The sequence below is a fragment of the Mycena indigotica genome, assembly GCF_014461135.1.
Source record: "Mycena indigotica strain 171206Taipei chromosome Unknown Mind.scaff0020, whole genome shotgun sequence".
NCBI classification, from domain to species: Eukaryota; Fungi; Basidiomycota; class Agaricomycetes; order Agaricales; family Mycenaceae; genus Mycena; species Mycena indigotica.
Window position 1 is genome coordinate 178,010 of NW_023503019.1, and position 20,865 is coordinate 198,874.

Genomic DNA, 20,865 nt, shown 5'->3' on the forward strand with positions numbered 1-20,865 from the left:
GTTATCAGTCTGACGACCACATGTTGCTAAGCAAAAGCCAAGTGTTTTGACCGTGTGGTGCATGGTAGGCCAGGATTGGCCAGGATCCGGTTTGGTGGAAGGAAGGAGGCAGTGCTGTCACTGGTCATGTGTGCCCACGTGAATGACGACACGCTGTGACAGTCAGGCCCACGCTTGGCAACCAAGCCACTATCAGGTTTGTGGAACACCCTCCCGTTCTTCCCTGACTAACATGGGACGACGAACACGGGCAGAGAATCTCGGTGACTTCCACGACAGCACCACTAGCTCCCACGGCGACCTTCATACCCACGTCTCCGCTGACGGGGCACGTCTCTTCAGTCGAACTCAACAAACTGCCCCCCAAAAACGCCATCGCGGAGTTGCTGTCAGTGAGGACGACGAGAGGCTGGCAGAATGGATCCCAGTTTCGGGTTCTGGATTGGACGACATGCGTGCGCTAGCAGATACCATCACGTCCTACGATGTTAGCCCGGACGAGGAGGAAGGAGAGGGGGATACGGCGAAGAGGCGACGGTATGCCAGCTCGGTGAGTGTTGTGTTCACCTATCCAGTAGTCCACTTAACAATAGCAGGACGATCCCATGTCAACTTGGCTTCCCTACAGCGAATTTTACCTTGACGAGCTTTTTGCGTCGAGAAGGATTAGGAGATTTTCTCCATGCTCCGAAATGTTCGTTCTGCAGAGAATGTTTTGGGACGGATAACTGCCGGATCTTCCAATGCAAGCAATGTGGTGGCTTCCTGCAATGCGGAAAATGTGTGGTCGAGCAGCACATGCGTTGTCCTCTGCATACCCTGCGAGTGCGTCGTATATATTCCCTCTTGAACCCATCTGACGTGCTCTAAGGAATGGAATGGCGTTTATTGGGACGATATTTCGCTCCAGTCCCCGAAAGAACATGGCGGGTTGGGCCTCGTCTTCCAGCTGGGGCACCACGGCTTTGCTTGCCAGAATCCTGGGCCAGTCAAGTCGCTGGTTGTCATTGACACCCGCGGCATCTTCTCTCTTCGTATCCGCCTCTGCAGCTGTGAATATGGCCAGCGGCGCAGCGATCCAGTACAGCAACTCCTCGCGCATGGCTGGTATCCGGCGACAGCGATTAATCCCGAGACTTGTGCGACATTGGAGGCATTGGAGCTCTTTCGGCTGCTCAATGTCGTCGGCAACCTCAATGCGCACGACTTCGTCGGCACCCTCGAACGACTGACTGATGCGGCGAACGTGGGCAAGGTTCCTGTGAGCGTCTCCTTCTCCACTTCCGGTCTTTTAAACTCATGACTACCTAGGATCGATACAAGACATTCATCAGAATTGCCCGCCAACATACATTCCTTACGACTGCGAAGCGTCTAGGGCGCGCTCACGAAAAGAACGGACTTGTGGTGGAGAAGCGCGGTGGTTTTGCATTACGTTGCTGGGCATGTCCCGATGCAGAGCGTAATCTGCCTGAAGGCTGGCGCAACGTTCGGAAGAAGGATGCGTGCGCATGCTTAGCTTTAACTAGATTAATTAACTGACGCATTACAGCTATCTCTATAAGCTGATCCTTGCCGTCGACGCGAATTTTCGCCTTAAAAATCGAATTCGCGCCAACGCCCACAAAGACCCATCTTTGATTGCGGGACGGGGTTATTTTGTCGAAAGCGAGGCCTACAAAGCTCATCTGAAAGAGTATATAAACGAAAAAGATGTGAGTACTATCGTCAATTCTGTGTATCTTGTTGACGCAGTTGTAGATTAGCACTTGTGTAGCTTTTGCCGCGCTCCTCCAAAAGGACACCCGAATTAGCACTGGGCTTCGTGTTTCAGGGGCTGGCGGGTGCGTATGCGCCCGACATGGCCTACTACGACCCCAGGGTATTGGAGACCTACAGAAGGGCGAGCGGTGAGTGCCAACTCGTAGATTATACCTGTCTAAATGACTTCAGATATGCCAATATGGATTTTATTGTGCTCTCTGCGGTACAAGACGAAGCCGTCGAATCGTTAGCGTTGTCCTATGATATTGGCTGCCAATGGAGTGTCCACCTACCCGAACGCGCGACTCGTTTGAAGGACAGTGGTAGAATGGCCAAAGATCTCAGCGGCTTCAAAATGCAGTTTGCTCTGCCGGTTTGGCACGCGGCGGCACACGAAATCGGCTGTCGTACGGCAAATTCGCTGTCGTATCAGGTCGGGGTTGGCAAGACCGACGGGGAGGGAATTGAGCGGACGTGGGCGACACTGAATCCGATTGGATGGTCCACGAAGGAGATGGGTGAAGGGGCGAGGCAAGACGCGATTGAAGACCGGCTTGACCATATCAACTTTGAGAAGAATCGCGGCCAAGGTAAGCTTCCGATCGATTCACAAGCCCCATACTAACGGATTTCAGGCAATACTCTGGCTCGAAAGCTCATTGTGGCTCTGGCAGAGTCAGCACGACAAGACGAAGAGTTCTCCGAGCTTGACGGGGGAATCGATGCTCCAACCAGAGTTCTGTGGAATGCAAAAGTGCGAGCGTGGTTAGCGGATTCCTCCCAACCAAGCCCTTACCTACTTGACGGAGCGAAAGATGGTCAGTCATTCCTAGCTTCTGACTCTGATTTCGCTGACGCAGGCGTATACGGGGTTTTTTTAAAAAGATCCCTTGTAATTAGAGTATTAACATTTTTAAAAAACATCAGTGATTTACAAGTTTCACCCTCATTTTAATAGAATCCACGCTGTCAAACTCCGTATCTTTCTTGGCACCTTGGCATCAACATTTTTTTTCGTCTTTTTTGGCCTTTCCCCTACACAGTATTTTCCCCATACTTCAGGAATTTTCCACACATCAGGTCCTGGGCCTTATAGCTACCACACTGCCCACCCTGACATGCACTTTTTAAACCTTTTTTTGATCTCTTATTTTCCTATATAAAACCCGCCTTTTGGCAGGGGCATAAATTAGAGGCATTTTTTAAAAACATTAACACTGGTAATAAGAAGACCTTTTTAAAAAAAACCCCGTGTACAGGTGGCTGACGGGAGACGATAGGGCAGCAGACGCAAAAGTCGATTATGGAAGAATTGAAGATGGCGGAGCTTGAGGACGTTCGAGCCGGGAATGCCCCATTGGTAGAGGGTAGAATGACCAGTGCGGCTTTCATTGAGGCCGGGCTACAATTGGAGGCGCAACAGTAAGCTCATTTGTTTCCATTAAGAGGCAACTAATTCATCTCCAGACGTCGCATCATCGCCGAAACCAAAAACACCACTCTATTAAACGCTGATCGCTCCAGCCAGATACAAGAGCGTCGCTTCGCATTCTTCCGAAAACACAAAACATTCCTCCGTCTTCAGCTCACTTACATGCCCGGCGTTGACGATATTCGGATGGCGGACGAGGCGGAACGCGACCCCGATGCTCCACCACCAAAAGCTGAATATGTCAAGCTGTACCTTCCATCGCACATACCTGCGGAGAAACGATCAAGCGCATGTGGTCGAGGGGTTGCGGAAGCTGAAATAAAGCTTCGTGTCGGTCAATGCGGTGATGCGCTGGCGGAGCTTCGCGCAGCGCTGAATACCCAGACCCACCTTGTCTATTGGTGGAATGAGAACTCCGTGGGACAACGATCCTCTACGCGGTCAGCATCGTTGATTAGTCGTGTGGGGGAGGCTGTTGCAAAAGCCGCGGCCAAGTACCGAGATGCGCAGACGGCGCTTGTCGCGCTCCAGGGCAGCAACTCCGCACCTCAATTTCGGCCTCTCCTTGACGCAGACATTAATGCGCGGCCAGGGGTCGAAAATGACATCGAGTCGCTCAAACGCTTGGCGACTGCCGATTCGTCACGGGTCGCGCGTAACCAGCCCTCGGAAGCCGCTTTGAAGCGGACTGTGTCCTGGATTTGGACCACGGGTGGATCGTCAGCATCCGATCTGCACGACTGTACGTCATGCTGCTTAGCTTATTCACTGCCCTGCCTGATGCAAGCGTAGCTGTTCGTGTCGACTGGTCTAAGGCGAAGGCTCGTCGTGACAGATGGCGGGAGGAGGTCAACCTTGTGCGGGAAGAGATGAAGCGCGTCTTGCGCTCTCTTCGCTGGGAGCAAGACCAATGGAAGAGTCGGGTGGATCACCGAAGCGATGAGCAGGGTATCTCCGACGAATTGAAATCAGGCTTACGTGCTTACGCATGTCGCCAAGCCGAACTACATCGACGGATGGGCGAGTTTTTTTTCGCAGAATGGAGCAAATCCATCGAGGCCGCACTGGGCGGATTGATGCGGAATTTATTGGATGGTGGTGAGGAGGAACTCACAGTCGAAGAGAACGATGGAAACGATGAGGAGAGGGATTGATTGTTTTTTTTACAAATGCCAAGCGTTTTGTCTACTTGTGGGACGGATCGACAATGCCAAGTGCAACGCCAGGCCCGGGTGAGCCCATGTCCCGACACACGCTGGGCGGGCACTGGGTCCAGTGAGTGGCGGGCGGCGCGGGCGAACGGACAGGCGGACAGGCGGACAGGCGGACAGGCGGCGGGCTGTGCGGGCGGGCTGCGGTAGATGGCCATTGATTCACAAAGCGCGCAGTGATCCCGACGCTTGGCGGGCACTGGGCAGGGAGGGAGCAAGGTGTGTGTGGCGGGCTGTGCGGGCGGGCGGTGGTAGGCATCGATCCACGCACGTGCGCGGTGCCTTGGGCAACACCATGCGCGGACGGCGGGGCGGGCGGGACGGGGAAAGGGCGGACATGTGATACACCCTGTATCATCCTGAGGAGTGATGTGCAGACGGCATGATGGCGCCGTTGAGCAGCAGTCGGCATTGTCAGCCGTAGGGAGGTGGGGGTATTGTGTTTATTATGGGTCTACCCACAGTGGGTGGAATCATGGCTGATACAATCCATTTTTGTGGGTAGTCCCATAATGATTTGATTATGCTACGACAACGGGTGGGTCCAGTCTGTCCAGATTACTTCACCCGCCACTCCAGGACTTGTTACCGAATGCTACGCGGCCTTCATCAACGCTTGCCCCACTCCCTCTTTCCTTGGGTCATTCATCCACCTCACATTGGAGTCGGGTGTCATCCATCCGTTGAATCAAGCGGTCGCAGCTGAGCGTGTCACTGCCTTAGCGCGCTCTCAGCTTAAGTAGTGCCTCGTGTTTTAGCATGCAATCTGGTATGACCCTGATTTCTTCTATAATCATTCGGTATGCTAATGGTTGCCATTGCCATCTCCTTTAGTTCTGTGCTGACATATCCTCTTCCTGCTAGCGGCGCTTATGTGGTTCCTCCATCTGTTGCTGCTCATGGTGACCCTCTTCACTATTGCTATCCAACAGTGCCTATTCATGCACCAATGGAAAGCTCTCTTCACCCTATTCCCATTTATGACATTGGGGTTCTACTCATCCCATTTACCCGGTTCCATTCGGCCCTCCAGCACATGCTCTAATCTTGCGCCCAGCCTTTACTGCATCATCTCACCATTCTACTCAGCCAGCTCTACATTCCAAGGAAGGCTGGATTGACATCCACGGCAACACCATTGACGTAGACACACCTTGTCCTCCAAAGTGTTCTATATAGACTGGGAAAATAGCTATGATCATCTGCCTTGTTAAAGTGTAGAATAGCAAACCCCAGTCTTGCCGGCTGGATAATGTCAGCACCAGACTGCCATCACCAATGCAGAGCATTGCGAGTGTAATATTCTACTGACTCAGTTCTCCAGAACCTACTGTACTATTTAGATCAAGTGTCTGTGAATTTTTGAATTTTTGGACCCAAAAATTTTGTTTTGATTTAAGGCAATTTTTAACAAGGAGTTTTTTTTGTCATTGTAACATGTAACGCAGATAGGGATAGGCATGGATAAAACCGTGGATACCGGACCCCCTACCCATATCCGTATCCACATAGCCACCTATCCGTAATCCGCGGATACGGATACGGATAATCCGGCGGATCGGCGCTATGTGGCATCATATGTCCTGCTTTAGCAAGTTGAACTAGTTTAGTTATTCTGTTTCCAAGTTCCTAAATTGTGCTTGGCTCCCGGCACAAAGTCCTATTTGTATCCATATCCGTCCGGATACAATCTGTGTATCCATCTGGATTGGCCCAATCCGTGCCCATCCCTAAATGCAGACACTTGATCTAAATAGTACAGTACCAGAATACTTCATATAGTATAAATAGCTATATGCCTGTTTATAATATAGATTGTAGAATAGAGTACTCAGTTGGGCATGAAGGAGACGACTAGATTATATTGTACCTATACTGAACAATATAAGTATAAGAAGAATGGGTAATATAATGGGGCATACCTCAGTTGGGCACAAAGGAGATGACTGAGGTATGCTCCTGTATGTGCGTAGGTATAAGTATTGGATCATAAAGGAAACGGTAGTAAGGGGAGGGGGAATATCGGTGTCGATACACGTCCAGGAAGGGCGCGCCGGCTATATGGCCAGTTGTGCCTATCTCAACATAGATTGGTTCTCCTCTCTTTTCTTTAACACACCTTACTATATTTGAATGTCCTGTGACTACAGAGAATGACAGGCACAGTGCGGAGTTGTCGCTCGGAGCGACAAGTTCTCTGGAGTGACAAGTTGTCGGTGAATGACGTAGCGAGACTTTGGGGCAAAAAGAGCCCACATTTCTCGCAAATGTCAAAGAAGCGCAGAGTTTCTCCTCGGAGACCAGTTTTTCTTCTCGGGGTATTTACCTCTTTTCTGACTAGTGTCACCCTAAACCAATATCCAGCCCAATGTAGTAGATAGTCTTGCCAGTACAATAGTCGATAACGTATTCGGGTGCATGTTAGGGGGCTCCTATCGAAGTATATGAGATAGTCAAAAGCCGCCAAATGATTTGATTTCGAGTAGCGAAAAAATACATTAACATGTTACAAAGAAATGTTTGTAGAGATCTAGACAATCCAAGACACGCATTTCTCAATGCAGCAGCCCTTTGAGGTTAGAACTTCTGCAATAAATACAGTGAGCTATTATTCAGAGTTGACCTGAACGTAGACGTACCAGGGCCTGTTCGACGGCGTGAGACTCGAGCGGCGCAACCACCTGCACGATCGTCTCCATCTCGTCCAGCCGCTTGCACCACGCATCCACCGCCGTTTTGACATTCTCGTCGGACGCCGGGCCCACCTGCATGTGCGCTATCGTCACATCGAAGGAGTCGCTGGCGGCTGCAACACGCACTGCGTCGGCCTTGTGTGTTGCAAGCCAGACGGCTGTTGGCGCCCATTGCCAGACGTCGTGCAGCGCAGCGTGCAGAAGAGTCCGGGAGCATGCGGCCCAGCGCCGGAGGTGCGCGAGCTCGGCGAGCACCGCGGGCGACGTGTCCCCGGGCTTATCCGGCTGCAGATCCTTCGGAGAAGTCGGGACGCGGAGCGCCAACAGCTGCGGGAGCTGGGCGATATACTTGTCAGCGGATGACAAGAAGGCCTGTCGCACAACGGTTGGTAAGCCCCGATGCGGGGAAGGGAGAAGGCACAGACCTCGTATGCATCTTCATCATCGTCGCATCCAAGCTCAATTATCGTCAGCACTCGAACCGCCGGTGCGTATGAAACGACCGCTGCGAGCGGCTCGGTGTGCCACCCTTCCACAAGCATGGTGCATGATGCCAAGCTGGCGTTGTTGACAGACCGGAGGACGTTGCTTGCCGCATCTGGGATAAGTCTGCAATCGACAATGAGATGCTCGATGGATGAATGCGGCAACCAGCGTTCAGCGAGCGTCGACGGCCCCACGAAACAGTTCAGGCGCGGGAAGGTGAGAGGTTCGATTTCCGCCGCATCAGCAGCCGTCAATAGTTGAGTCGTCAGGCGGGGAGAAATAATGAGCGTCTGAAGCGTGGATCGGTGCTGTTCAAGGAAATCGCTGGTATAATGCAGGAAGTACGGGAGAGTGCAGGACCGGAGGCGAGGAAACTGGACACCGGTAATAAAGACGAATAGGGAGGGTTCGGCGCCGAATGAGAAGGTTTCTAGCCCCACCAGATTTTGGAGGGCACAGATTATCTGCAGACCGATAGGCAAGGGTAATTTGGGGCAGTGGCTTGCTAGTGCTTTTATATCCAGTTTGACGCTATGGAGGAGTGAGTGGTACGAAGGTGGCTTATGGAAAAGGTTACACTTCGAGCTCCCTGACAAATCTCGCACAGCGAGGTGCATCCGCGAGCGTCGTGAGGCAACTGGCTGTCTGCTCGACATTGTTGCTGTCGATGGCGAGGCTGTGGTATAGGGAGCGACGGCAAATATCGGCGAGACGTGTACTGGCGAGACAGAGCGACGCGATGTCGTTCTGCGGGGCGAAGAGCGAGATGAGCTCAACGAGTTCGGTGGGTAGGTCATCCATCGGTGATGAGGGAGAGGAAGCGACGCGCGCGCGTCACATGTGGAACAGGTTACAGGGGCACGCCCGGGCCGCGATCATCAGCTGAATGAGACAGTCGCGGTAACGTGCACCATACCCATAGACCCAGCTGAGCCAGCGCGTGAAAGCTATGGGCAGAACACCAGTCTGCTGTCCCCTTCTGAATGGGGCCCGGCGCGTCGTCGTGGAGCGGAGTCAAGGAGCGTGAGACCGTTGATCGGCGCTTCGATTGATGTCACCACGTGGCGCTTCTCAATCCCACCTTGCTCTTGACGACCACGACGGGCCCAGCGCCCAATGGTGCGTGGGCATCCTCTGCAAGGACTATCCTAATCCACAGTTCTCTGGTACACCGTCGCTTTTGCGGCATGGCATGGCAGAAGAGCCTTTGAAGAGCCTGAAGTAACTCGACCCCCCGACTCGACAGGACTCGACCCTAGGTTAGCTAACTCTTCCGCAAGGAAGTCAACTGTTTCCTGGACGCCTTCGCATATGAAAACATTAACAGGGCTCAAGGCATTAAAAGAACGAGGAGAAGAACGTCCTTCCATGATTCGCTTTTCGGAGTTTTTTTTCGATTAAAAGGCACGTGACCATCGCGCACGGACCAGGCCGATCGGAGCGGTTTCGCCGCAACGCAACTTCCGGTCAGGTTTAGCCGCACAGACAGCAATCAATGGCGTCTAATTCGACAACAGGCACGATTGAGCACGACACTGAGGGGCAAGGTCCTTTGCCCCTTTCATTAACAAAACTATTCACTTATACAGTTATACTTAGTGAACAACGACATTGCATCCCGTTCCTTTCTCCTCCCCTCCCGATGCACCTCCTCAGGGTCCTCTGCACCCTACTGTTCGTCCTCGCCGCCGCCGCCGCGAGCCTGGAAGAGGTTGCGTTGCTTTCGAAACGAAATGCCGCCATTGTTCGCGTAGCGCCGACACGAATATGGGACCGTGCACAGACCAACGCAATGCGTCTGCAGGCGGGGCTCGGGCCCCGCGCGCCGATACGCCGAGGGACGGGGACAGATAGTGTGTGCTCATATCATCCAGCCGGCCGAGGCTGACAAAATCGCGTTGTTAGCCGCCAAACGTATCACCACCTCCGCGACAACCAATATCCAATTTGGCGTGCGCATACTCGATGCTGGCAGCGGCGGGATCAGTGGATACCTCCGAACTAACGGGTATGTCCTAGAGCTTGTTCTGCTCTGTGCTGATTGCGTCAAGCATTCAGTACTACGTGACTGAGTCGCTGGATAATGCGAGCCCATTTTCGGCCACCGTTTTCGTCGAGGGCATAACGACAGGCGTCACTATCAGGAGCGAGGTGCTGTACACCCACCGCAACCCCCCCCCCTTTCTAATACCACCCTCCTCAGAGCATCGGCTTTCCGTACCTCGCCGGCCTCATGGAAGGCGGCACCGCACTTCTCGCCGACAACGCGGGCTATGCCGTACTCGGCGGCAGCCTCTTCACCAGTGCGCTGCCGACGCCCCTTCTCCCATTGAGCTCATAGCCCGCAGCGGACCCAGGGGCCGAACCCGGCGCGCCAAACGGCGGGGGGACGTCCATCTTCATGTGGCAGTATGCCACCGCAATTTGGACGTACTCCGCGACCACCGGCGCGGTCGGCGCGGCGTGGGTCAACAATTTCGGGTACCCTGCCCCGCCGATCACCATCCTGTGGGATGCGGTAAGCGGCACGGTGTACCTCACCGCGGACCCAGCGGGGCTTGCGGTCGCCTACCCCAACACGATTCCAGTAGTGCGTCGCTTGCTTGCTGCTTATTTTGCGTACTGATGCCTGACAGACATTCGAGGTGTTCCCGCTGGGAGCCTGACACGACGACAGTGCCTAATTTTAGACTAATTAGTATTCCACGCCCGCATTCATTACCAAATACACGTTCCTTTAAACACTATGGGGCCAACTTAGGTGGGAATACCACCCTTCATAGGAGGGCTTTCCTCTTTTCACCTATTTTAGGCAGGTTTTAGGTGGTTCGTATAGAGCTTATTTCTGTGAAGGTTGTGCAATAATTTTTTTCAACCTAAAATTTAGGTGGTTACTTATTTCCAAAAAAGTCAATCAACCTAAATAGGTTGCTATTTAGGTTGAAGAAAATATATATATCTAATAAACCCTATTTGTCATAGTCATACATCATATTGTTAACCTACTAGTTTGTCTTTCTGATTACTGCCAGTGAAATGCTGTCAAAGACCCCCCATTTCAAATCTACCTAAGTAGGTGTGATTTCCACCTATACTTGACAGTATGTTGACATAGTTAACAGTATCAGTAGTAGCTTATATACTTGTAATTGTAAGCATATCAAATTATAACTTGTGGTAAGATACAATGTCAAAACATTGACATTGTCAATGTAATGTTAAATACTTTGACTAATATATATATTTGTGGTTTAGCACAGTTTTAGTAATTAAGATACTAAGTCTACCACTGGCAGTTCAAGTCCCCTACCTGCCATATTTCAGTTATTGTAAATACTCATAAACTATACATAGTCCTGTATCAATAACAACAATACAATCTGAGTAGCCTCACAACACTCAGTAAAATACACTAGTAATTACTAGTATACTTTCTTTTCAGTACTGATACTTGAAAACAACCTAAGGATCCACCTATTTCTCCAGGTGTAAAGCTTAGATAGAAAGTGGCCTATTTAGGTGGGCTTTCCACTACCCCCATAGGTTGATTTACCACCTTAGAAAACTATGTGGGTGGTATGCCAACCTGATATAGGTAGGATATAGGTGGTTCCATAGGTTAGAAACCCACCTGCTGGGCCTCCATAGAGATTTCCCTGGACAATTATGTGTGTCGCTCTGTCTCAGTCCCCCGTATTTTGGGGAGACACATCTGGTGTTAATTTAACTACTACCAAGGGCTTGGAACATCTCTGTACTACGGCACATCAGCTCGGACACCGCCATCTCGCGCTTCCACCACGGCCCCGAGATCGCCTGCACATCCATGCTCAGCGGAGCCGACTTGACGCCTGCCAGCTGCGCGTCGACGAGGGCCTTATTTTGCGACCATCATCGTGTCTGCGGTATTGGCGTCTTGGACGTGGAGCCACAGATCGGGCGCGGACATGAAGTGGCTCCAGCGCCAGCAGTTGTTCAGCGTGACGGACAGCAAGGCGGGGCACAGCGCCGACCAGCATTTGAGGTGTGCGAGTTCGTCCATCATCGCACGCATGTCGGGCGGCGGCTGCGGCTCGCTGATCATGCTGGCCATCCGGTGGGCGGAGAACAGGCGCAGTGTGGATAGGTGCGGAACATGGACAATGAAGCTGTCGATCGACACGAGAAAGTTCTGGTATTCCGCGTCCTCTGTTGGCTCAGTCTTCGCGTGGAACATTGTGAGTACTTGAATGCTCGGTGCATGTGTAGCGATGGCCGACAGGAGCGCGGTGTCCCAGGTGTCCACCATGACGCAGCAGGTCGTCAACACCGACGAAGGGCCCGTCAAAGACCCGATCTGGCGCAGAAGGGCCATCGTGGGATCCTGCCCGCCGCTGGAGTCGCGGATGTCAAAGGCAAGATTTTCCACGACGGAGTCGCGCAGCCAGTGTTGGCCGACGAGGGAGCCACTGGCAGCGGCCAAACGGGTGAGCCGGGGGAATACCATCGGCACAACGGCTCTGGGCGCTTCAGCGTCGTTATCGATCGTTCCCTTGCATCTCGACAAACTGAGATATCGCAGTGTCAAGCGGTGATTGCTCAGGAACTCGACGGAGTGCGGGGCCAGGTAGGGCAGGGTGCATGAGTGCAGCCGAGGAAAGCGGAGACTGTGGATGAGGACAAGGACGTCCGGGAGCCTGTTTAGATGCAGAACCTCGAGGTTCGCCGCGTTCGTCAGGGCCTGTTGGGTGTGCTCGATAATATCCGGGCTAAGTTCTTGGAGTTCATTCAGGTCAAAATGAGCACTATTGATCGTGTCAATCTAATCTTCGGACGACCAAAGGAAGGGCATCACAATTTGAGCTCTCGGACCAGGTCGGCGCAGACGCGGGCCTCGGCGAGTGTCTGCACACAAGCGATGGCCCGCGCCGGAGCGGCCCCATCGATGCAGATCGTGCGGTACAAGGTGCGCCGACACACCCGCGCAAGACGGCGGGAGGTAAGGCTGAGCGCCGCGGAGGTATTTGGCGGCAAGGACGACGAGATTTGCTCGATGAGCTCGTCGGGGGTGTCGTCCATGACCGTCAGAAGCAAGGTGTGGAGTAACGGCTGTCACGCTGATTGCAGATCGCTGTCACGCTGATTGCAGATCTGCAGATCCGTGATTACCTGACCTTATCAGTTCTCGATCAACGGCTGGGATGAGTCCGACTCCCATTGGACCAGAGTCTCTCGGCGAGCTTGGGATGCTGCCTGCCCGATCCCGTATCCTGTACTTATTTTCTGCACGCGAACCAGGCCAGTGATGTTCATAAGCCCTTAATTTGGGGCTCCAAAATCGATTAAGCCTTAAGTAAGCCTTAAGCCCTTAAATAAGCCAGCACTTAATTGCCTAAAAAGGAAATTTTCAGAAAGCCCTCTGTACAGCTACAGCTAATGATCCACCACAATTAGGCTGACATCATGCTCTCCCCTACACACATACTGGAGTTACCAGGCTGGGGCCCGGATACGCTGTTGTATAGTGCAGGATTTAACTCTGGATTGAATCCTCATTTCAAAACAGCTGTTTCAAAACACTGTTTTGAATTCTTCCGGCAAAAAACACTTGTTTTGAAACAGCAAGGGTGTCCCCTGCTAGGACCTTGATCTCAGGCCTCCGGGGCTGCCCTTACACCAATACTATTGATGAGCCTTTGGCTTGTTGTTCTTGCTTGGTCTTGTTTGTCCATATCTGGTAGTTGTTCCTGATCTCTACCTTTATGTGTTCCTTAGTTCCTATATGGTTCTTTATAGTTCCTGTTCCTGTTTCTCCTCCTAGCTCCTAGTCAGTAGTCTATATAAGCTTGTCTCTAGTTTAGTTCCCATATCATATAGTTTTCCGCCAGAGTTCATAGTCCAAAATCCTCCTCTTCTCTTCTTCTAAGTTCCTCTTAGGCAATGGCATGAGTAAACCCCTGGGTATCCAGAGCCTTACTCATACTCGTACCTGCACAGCCACCATACCCATACCCATGGGTATAGGTATGAGTAGTCATGAGTATGGGTATGGGTTTTACTTATGGGTATTGTTTTACCGCAGCGTGGGCGAGCGCAGGTAAAGACATGGCACCGTCGGTCGTTTTTGTGTTCGATCGTCGGTGGCCACTTGAAAAAAGCATATGCGGCCGATTTCCAGCTCTTTGAAAGCCGTTCTATACCCTAGATAAGCTGACAGACATTGTGAGTGGGCGGAGGCGCACCTAGCTCTTCGTCAGCTGTTTCCTTTCGAGTTGGCTCCTCTCCCGCCTCTGCCGCCGCTGCCGCCGTTTTCTTCCCCTTACCCGGGCCACTGACGACCTGCACCTCGGCCTCGTCATCTGTCGAGTTGTGAATGCACAGCGCTTTCCTGATATCAGCACCGCGGTATTTTCGCTTGAGCTTGCCATTGACATCATATTCCTCGATTTCGGACGCCTCACTGAGGTTCAGCTGGTCCTCCTCTTCATCCATCACGCTTGCGCGGCGTGGCTTGGAAGCTATGCAATGATTAATAGGATTTTCTGCTATAATCTAACAACCACGCACCAGATTTACTACCTGCTGGCTGCTCAGCACCGCTCGGCGTCTTTGAAGCGTTGGCCGCACAACCTAGCTGGAGTATTAGAGTTAATCAAGGCTTAATACCGAGGCCACGCACCTTCAGTCGTCCCCTTGACAGCACCACTCGGCGTCTTTGCAGCGTTGGCCGCACGACCTAGCTGGAGTATTAGAGTCAATCAAGGTTTAATACCGAGGCCACACACCTTCAGTTGTCTCCTTCACAGCCTTTCGACCTGCCGCTTCACGAGGAGTGTCTGCGACCAGTCGTGGGACTGGATATGGTGCAGCTTTGCGGGCGCGTTTTGGTTCAGAAGGTGTCGGGATGGTGGGTGATGTGTTGAGCGTTGTAGATGCCGCTGAATTGGCGGCTGTGGCACCCACAGAATGCTTTCGCTTGGACGCAGACATGAGAGCGAGAGCTAAGATGGAGAGATTGATTGCACGTGGCGATCGATCTCAATTGTGGCATGCGGCGATCGATGGATATATCACATCTTATCTGATCTACCCATGGGTTATGCACCCATGGGTCGGCGGGTAAGGATTTTCCGATCTATACCCGGACCCGCGCCAAGTAAAACCCGCGTACCCGCGCGGGTATACGTTACCCGTGCCATTGCCTACTCCCTCTCAGTTGTGCTGTAGCCTTTGGCTGCAGTTAGAGCAGTTTGAAGGGCTCTTGCTTTTCTTGTTCTTTCTCACACCAGTAAGCCACTGAAGAAAGATGACAACAACACAGATGAGGCTGTCATTGGTACCTGGCAAGTAATTAGAGCTGCACTCTATTAGGTTCAGGAAGAAAGCCTGACTGTGATGCAGAACACAAGGGTGTCAGACTGCGGGTCGGGCTGCGCAAGGACCTCTCCTAAGAATGCGCGCCCGGAATAGAACAGACGGATAGTTGGGCCCGCAAGTAGCAAAAAGCCGCCCACTGCCGTGTCCGAGCTGCCTATCCAAAAAGTCCAAGGGCGATGCTCGATAATGAAAGCACATATGATCAGTACCTGGTTATAGTGGTCTTTTGGCCCAGTTGGATTCTGTGTTAGCACTTCTATACAGATTTCACAACAAGATAATATAGCAAAACATATAAATTATTGTTCTAAACATTATCTATGACCTGTAGGTCAACCCAGACCTGGTTGAACTTATACTCAAAAGGGGCAGGGTTTGTTAAGGTCAGGGTCTGCCTTTCAAGACCCAGACCCAGAAGCCCTAGTGCCAACAGTAATGTTATTAAAGCTATCATAATCAATATGAGATAGAGGGTAGAGGAGCAAAGGGTACAACAGGCTTTAGATCATATTCAATGAAACATGCACCTGGAACAGAACAGATACTGAGTCAAGTTGAGTTGTTATAGCCTAGTGAGTCATTGATGCCTTCTTGTATAGAGAGAAATCAAGTTAACCTTACCCGGTGGAGTCAGGTTTTAAGTAGGGTCAGGGTCTGAGTCAGGTTAAGCAGACCCAGATCTGTACCTGTGCTCTATCCTACAAGTGGTAAGCAGTGAACAGGAAGGGGAAATTCGCAACAATATAGTGCTGATACTATTTGAGCCAGGTCAGCCCTAAAGTAACAAAGTTGATCTTTTGTGAGTATTTCATGTTCTGTAAGTCAACTATTGTAAATTTTGAATAGGTTTGAACTGAACACTTACTCAATCAATAAAGCTCTACTACTATGTGCAATATGGAGTCATTTGGTTGACTTTAAATTTTAAGGTCAATTCAATAAACCTTGACTTGTAGTGAAAGTCTGTGGTTTGGTAGTCAAGCATATCAGGGTTGAAATCAAGTTTGTAGAACTTTAAAGTACCTTTCTGACAAAATTTGACTTTTCATAAACAGCCCAGAAACCATCAAGTAATTGGGTTAACAATCTGATGACCAAAATGTATTTTATAATAAAAGTCTATGATTTTATATACAATGAACTTTATGTTGAATACTAGTTGGTAGGCCTATTAAATACCTTCCTGCTCATATATACTGCCCTATTTCGATCAAGTGTCCGGGCATGTAACACGTAACACAAGGTGTCTGGACTACCATAAATGGCAACTCTGGCAACAGCCGGAACAAAAAAAAATTGCCTTTTTAAGGCTGTTTTAATCGCAATCCGGCCCCGAATGCATAACGAGGACCACAGGTGTCTGTGCCGCAACCGCCTGTAATGTGTAATGCAGACAGGTGATCGAAATGATACAGTAACATGTTAGGAATGGATAAGAACGTATTGAGATATGACCCTATCACTGTTTTGAAAACTCAGGGTTGGGTCAGTAATTTGCATTTTCTGACTCAACCATTGACTTTAAAGCCTAAGTCTAAACTGAATAGTAACATGTATTAAGGGTCCCTACAATCTGGTAACATTTATTAGAAATTTTGTGTAAAGTCATTACAAAGTTGTTATCCTATTCACGCTGATTATATAGCTGGAGACTGAACTTGTAGGGTCTACCCAGAGGTCAGACCCTTAGGGTTGACTTGAGGGTTGACCCTCAAGTCACTGATATACATACAATATCTCTTACAATATCTCCAATATATATACTGATAGTTTTAATCGCAATTTTTGGCATGAATAAATTTGAGATTTCAACAATGATTTCATTGCACTGTAAACCAACAGTTCCAGCAGTGGAGAAATGCAAATAGAAACAAAGAGAATCTATGTGCATTTCTCTACTGCTAATTTCCTTTGTATCATCCATGCTAAAACTGTCAGTGAAATCCTTTGTTTTACTATCAGTTTCACCACATTTAATACACATGATATCACAACCAAATATATGTGCACAGATATGAACCATTTCAGGAATGGTTTCAGTCCTATAGATAGTTTTCATCTCAGACTGCCTAAAACTAGTATATATTTGACTAAAATCATTCTCAGTTTCAAAAAGGTATATTTGGGGCAAAACTCCACAGGTTGATTTGGTTCTAGATTCTGGAAGAATCCAAAACAGTTTCTACTTCAAGGGATATTTTACCAAATCTGGTGTGAACGGTAGAGGGACGACACAAGCCAGTAACTCGTGCCAACTCGTCGGATCGAGGTGAAACGAGTGGGACACACTGCATCGGCTTGACTTGCACCCCGGCAACACTATCGACGTCCGCTCGAATCAACGGCAGGAACAAGAGCAGTGACTCGGATGTAAAATAGTACAGTATGGGGGGAAGGTCGAGAGCGTCGAGTGGAGTATTCGACGCGACTTGGACGCGCCCAAGGCCGCGGGGGGCATCGGGACACGTTGACAACCATCTAAACCGCGCGCAGGCGGGATGCGCGTCGTCGTCGTCGTGGCAAGGAGCGTGAGAACTCGGCTCGGATCGATGCGCCTACCGATGATGATCGGCCAATGAAACGCCCGGGCCATCGCATCACCGTCAGGGCCATCGCGCCGCCATCACGTCGACGTCATGCCACGCGGTGCATCGATCATTTCATTCCGCGCGTCACTCGTCATCCCCCTTGCCTCCGCCCACCATGGACTCCTGGGTCTGGCCGCCGACGTGCCCGCCCGCCGATCCAGAGGGGAACCCGCTCCTGGCGCGGTACATCGCACAGCTACCACTCAGCTGCGAGTACCAGACGCAGAAGGGCGTCTGCATGTATACCGCGTCGGTCGGCCCGCCCTTCGAGGTGGGAAACATCGTCGTGGCCAACTGGTCGGTACCCGGGGCGGACGCGGAGTGTCCCCCCGCCAGAGACTTTGCGGGCGTGACGCGGTATCCGTGCGTGTTATTCGTTTCTGGGTTAGGCGGGACTGACGCTCGAGTAGCGGGAATACGTCGGCCCAGCCGGAACCATCGCCCTCCTCCGTCCCTGCGAATTCCTCCTCAACGACACCGCCGCTCTCTCCTTCCCCATCCACGGACGCAAGCCAGTCCAGAGCCTCCCTCCCCGTTTCTTCAGAGGCATCGCTGCCCGCTGCGTCATCCAGGTGTGTGATCTTACCAGCCCATCCGAATCCTACCTAACCCTTCACAGTACACCAGCCCCCACGTTCACCTTCCTCTCCAGCAACAACGCCGCAAGCAGCCAGCCGCGGCCGCCCATTGGCGCAATCGCCGGCGGTGTCGTCGCTGGCATCGCGCTCCTCGCCGCAATCCTCGCATGTCGGCGCAAACGCATCCGAAACCGACGCACCGCTAACTCCACAGGTGTCATTCCCGCCCCGCACTTCGTGAGCTCCTCCAGGGCCTCCTTCGACCCCTACTCCCTGCTCCCCGACACCGCCTCGACGATTGCGCACTCAGATGACGCCCCGCCGCCGTCATATGCGCTCGCACACAGTCCCGTCGGCGGCGGCGCGGGTGATGTCAAAGGGAACAGCCCTGGTGCCACGGGCGGATGGCCGGAGGAGAAGAGCCCGGCGCGCGTGCGCGAGATGGAGCGCGAGCTGCAGTTCGCGTATCAGTAAACCTGTGTACTTCGTATCTAAATACGTATCCTTCGTTGTAACTTGTTGAGGACGAGGCCTGGGGCTGCCAGTGGTAATACATGCCCGTTCGTCGCGGGCTCGAGTTGTTTGTGCTCGTTCATGGGAAAGACACAGGTTTGTGTTTTTTTTTTTTTTTTTTAGGGGGGGTCAGGGAAATAACAGCATTGAAATAAGACCGTTGAATTTGCATCTGTTCTTTCCACAGAGGGCACAGGTTGAACCTTGACACCGTTTCAAATGTTGATTGTGGAATATATTCATGAATTTACAGGTATAATGTGCCTACGCCATTATCATGATTAATATCATCATACAATTTGTCATTATGTCATATTATTATTATTATTGGCATTATTACAATTATATTATGCCTGGGGCCGGAATGGCAAATATTATATTGCATTATTATATTATTATTATGTATTCCTAACACATGAACTCTGGACAAAACCAGTTTGCATATTAACTAGCACTACTTCTATTCTTGTCCACTATCTGTGGATGGTTTTCTTGCTCATAGTGATAAGGCTACTTGTTACCCGTTGGCGATAATACTGTCAGTTCAAAAAGACTTATATATTAGACTATGAACTAAATTACCTACTAGATAGAGTAAGAGGATGTTCAATCTGAACAAATCTATATCCTCAACATACTATTAATGTTGTAATGTAGTCACAATCTTCCAAAAAAAGGCAATCACCACAGACATGTGAAAGAAAAGCCTAAGTATAATCCAACAGAGGGATTTGGATAAGCTACGATTCTAGAGCATGGCATGATATTGGTAGTACTGAACTATATATCAACAACTCAGGTTGAAAATGTCAAAAGTTCGTTGGACTTGGAGCAGAATCATAATATAATTTGATAATATTTCACATTATTATTATTATATTACATAATAATATCATAATAGGTACCATACTATTACATGCATGACCCTCACAGCCAGGCTTCCTTCCTGAACCCAATGGTGGCGTACCACTCCAGCTCTAATTGCGGGATACAGATGTCGATCACCTGCAGTCCCGGGCACCGTGCGACGAGCTGTGCTTGTAGAACGCGTGGGTTCGGGACATCTTCGTCGGCGTCCCCGTCATCCGCATCATGCGGCGGCTCCTCGGCCCGGAGCAGGAGGCACACGAGCGGAGGCGGGAGGAGCGATGGGAGGGCGGTTACGACTGTTAGAGCCTGATATGTGCGTCCGAGTCAGCATTAAGAAGGCGCGGGGAGGCTGACACACCAAATCTGTCGTGGCGCGGGTCAGCGCGAGGTCCAGCGTGAGCGACACCAGCGCCGGGAAGTGCGCCAGGACCGCGGGCACCAGCGGCCCGCGGGCCCAGCTAACTAGGGCGAGCTCCAGCTGCGTGATCGCCGCGGCACATCCGGGCGGGAGCGCGGCCAGCGCACGCAGCAGCTGCGGCGCAGGGGTCCGGCCGTGCAGCCTCAACTCCGTGACTCTGGCGAGCGGGAGAAACGCGAACGCCGCCTCGAAATCGGCCTCCAGCTCGGTGAGCTGGGGAAAGAGGACGGCACGGGTTGGATGCGGTGGGTTCCCCACAGCGGCGGCGGCAGCGTGCACCGGAGAGCCATTGATTTCCATTGACTTGACTGCGGGAAAGGCGGCGGCGAGGAGCGGCAGGAGGGCAGGGAGCTCCGCATGGGCAAGCGGGAGCATCAGGTATGCGACGTGTGGGAAAACCGGCAACGTAGCCAGAGCATCGCCAGTTAACTCGGGGACAGAGGCTAGGCGCGCGCTTTCAAGCGTGGAAGGCAACATGCAGGCCAGCCAGGGACGACGTCGCCGCCCCCACGGATGGTGAGGTCAACCACGTGCAGCACGGGAAGGCGCGAGTTGTAATTTACGGGCAGGACTAGCATGCAGTTCGAGATCGACAGGGAGAAGCCGGAGATGTGTGAAAGCGCGTCAATAGCCGCTGGTGTGAACGGGATCCGCTCCGCCTGGAACGACCGCAGGTTGCGAAATGACGCAACCGCGGTGAACAGCGGCCCGAGCAGCGCATGCGTGTCCCCATCGTCGTCGTCGGCAAAGCAGGCATCCGAGATGCGGAACATCGTCCGCTGAGGGACGGGGTAGGTGCTGAGCCGGTTCACCCGCACGAAACGCACGTGCGGCGCAATCAGCTCCGAGCCAAACAGCGCCAGCTTGTACAGCAGCGGTGTCTGCTCCGCCGCGTCCGGGCAGCGCAGTACGCCAACGTCGTGGTCAAAGGCATACGGCCGGAAGTGCATCGTGGT

General features: G+C 51.7%; 4 protein-coding genes across 4 annotated transcripts; 3 read left to right on the forward strand and 1 right to left on the reverse strand.

Annotated features, from left to right (window-relative positions):
* Positions 1-232: 232 nt before the first annotated feature.
* Positions 233-4,350, forward strand: MIND_01427500 (CxC2 domain-containing protein; the record flags this gene model as incomplete). The annotated part of the gene is made up of 11 exons (XM_037370657.1): positions 233-537; positions 597-825; positions 872-1,261; positions 1,312-1,505; positions 1,553-1,715; positions 1,762-1,910; positions 1,954-2,354; positions 2,400-2,582; positions 3,045-3,186; positions 3,232-3,938; positions 3,989-4,350. 11 exons carry the CDS (start codon positions 233-235, stop codon positions 4,348-4,350), a joined length of 3,225 nt encoding a protein of 1,074 aa, XP_037212928.1.
* Positions 4,351-6,984: 2,634 nt separating this feature from the next.
* MIND_01427600 (uncharacterized protein) lies at positions 6,985-8,387 on the reverse strand (the record flags this gene model as incomplete). Its single annotated transcript, XM_037370658.1, has 4 exons — positions 6,985-6,993; positions 7,047-7,472; positions 7,526-8,117; positions 8,164-8,387. The coding sequence occupies 4 exons, from the start codon at positions 8,385-8,387 to the stop codon at positions 6,985-6,987; spliced, it is 1,251 nt and encodes a 416-aa protein (XP_037212929.1).
* An 841-nt stretch (positions 8,388-9,228) lies between these two features.
* MIND_01427700 (uncharacterized protein) lies at positions 9,229-10,252 on the forward strand (the record flags this gene model as incomplete). Its single annotated transcript, XM_037370659.1, has 6 exons — positions 9,229-9,439; positions 9,492-9,594; positions 9,638-9,737; positions 9,790-9,889; positions 9,935-10,176; positions 10,223-10,252. 6 exons carry the CDS (start codon positions 9,229-9,231, stop codon positions 10,250-10,252), a joined length of 786 nt encoding a protein of 261 aa, XP_037212930.1.
* A 7,393-nt stretch (positions 10,253-17,645) lies between these two features.
* On the forward strand, positions 17,646-18,582 carry MIND_01427800 (uncharacterized protein; the record flags this gene model as incomplete). The annotated part of the gene is made up of 3 exons (XM_037370660.1): positions 17,646-17,893; positions 17,941-18,102; positions 18,150-18,582. 3 exons carry the CDS (start codon positions 17,646-17,648, stop codon positions 18,580-18,582), a joined length of 843 nt encoding a protein of 280 aa, XP_037212931.1.
* Positions 18,583-20,865: the final 2,283 nt, after the last annotated feature.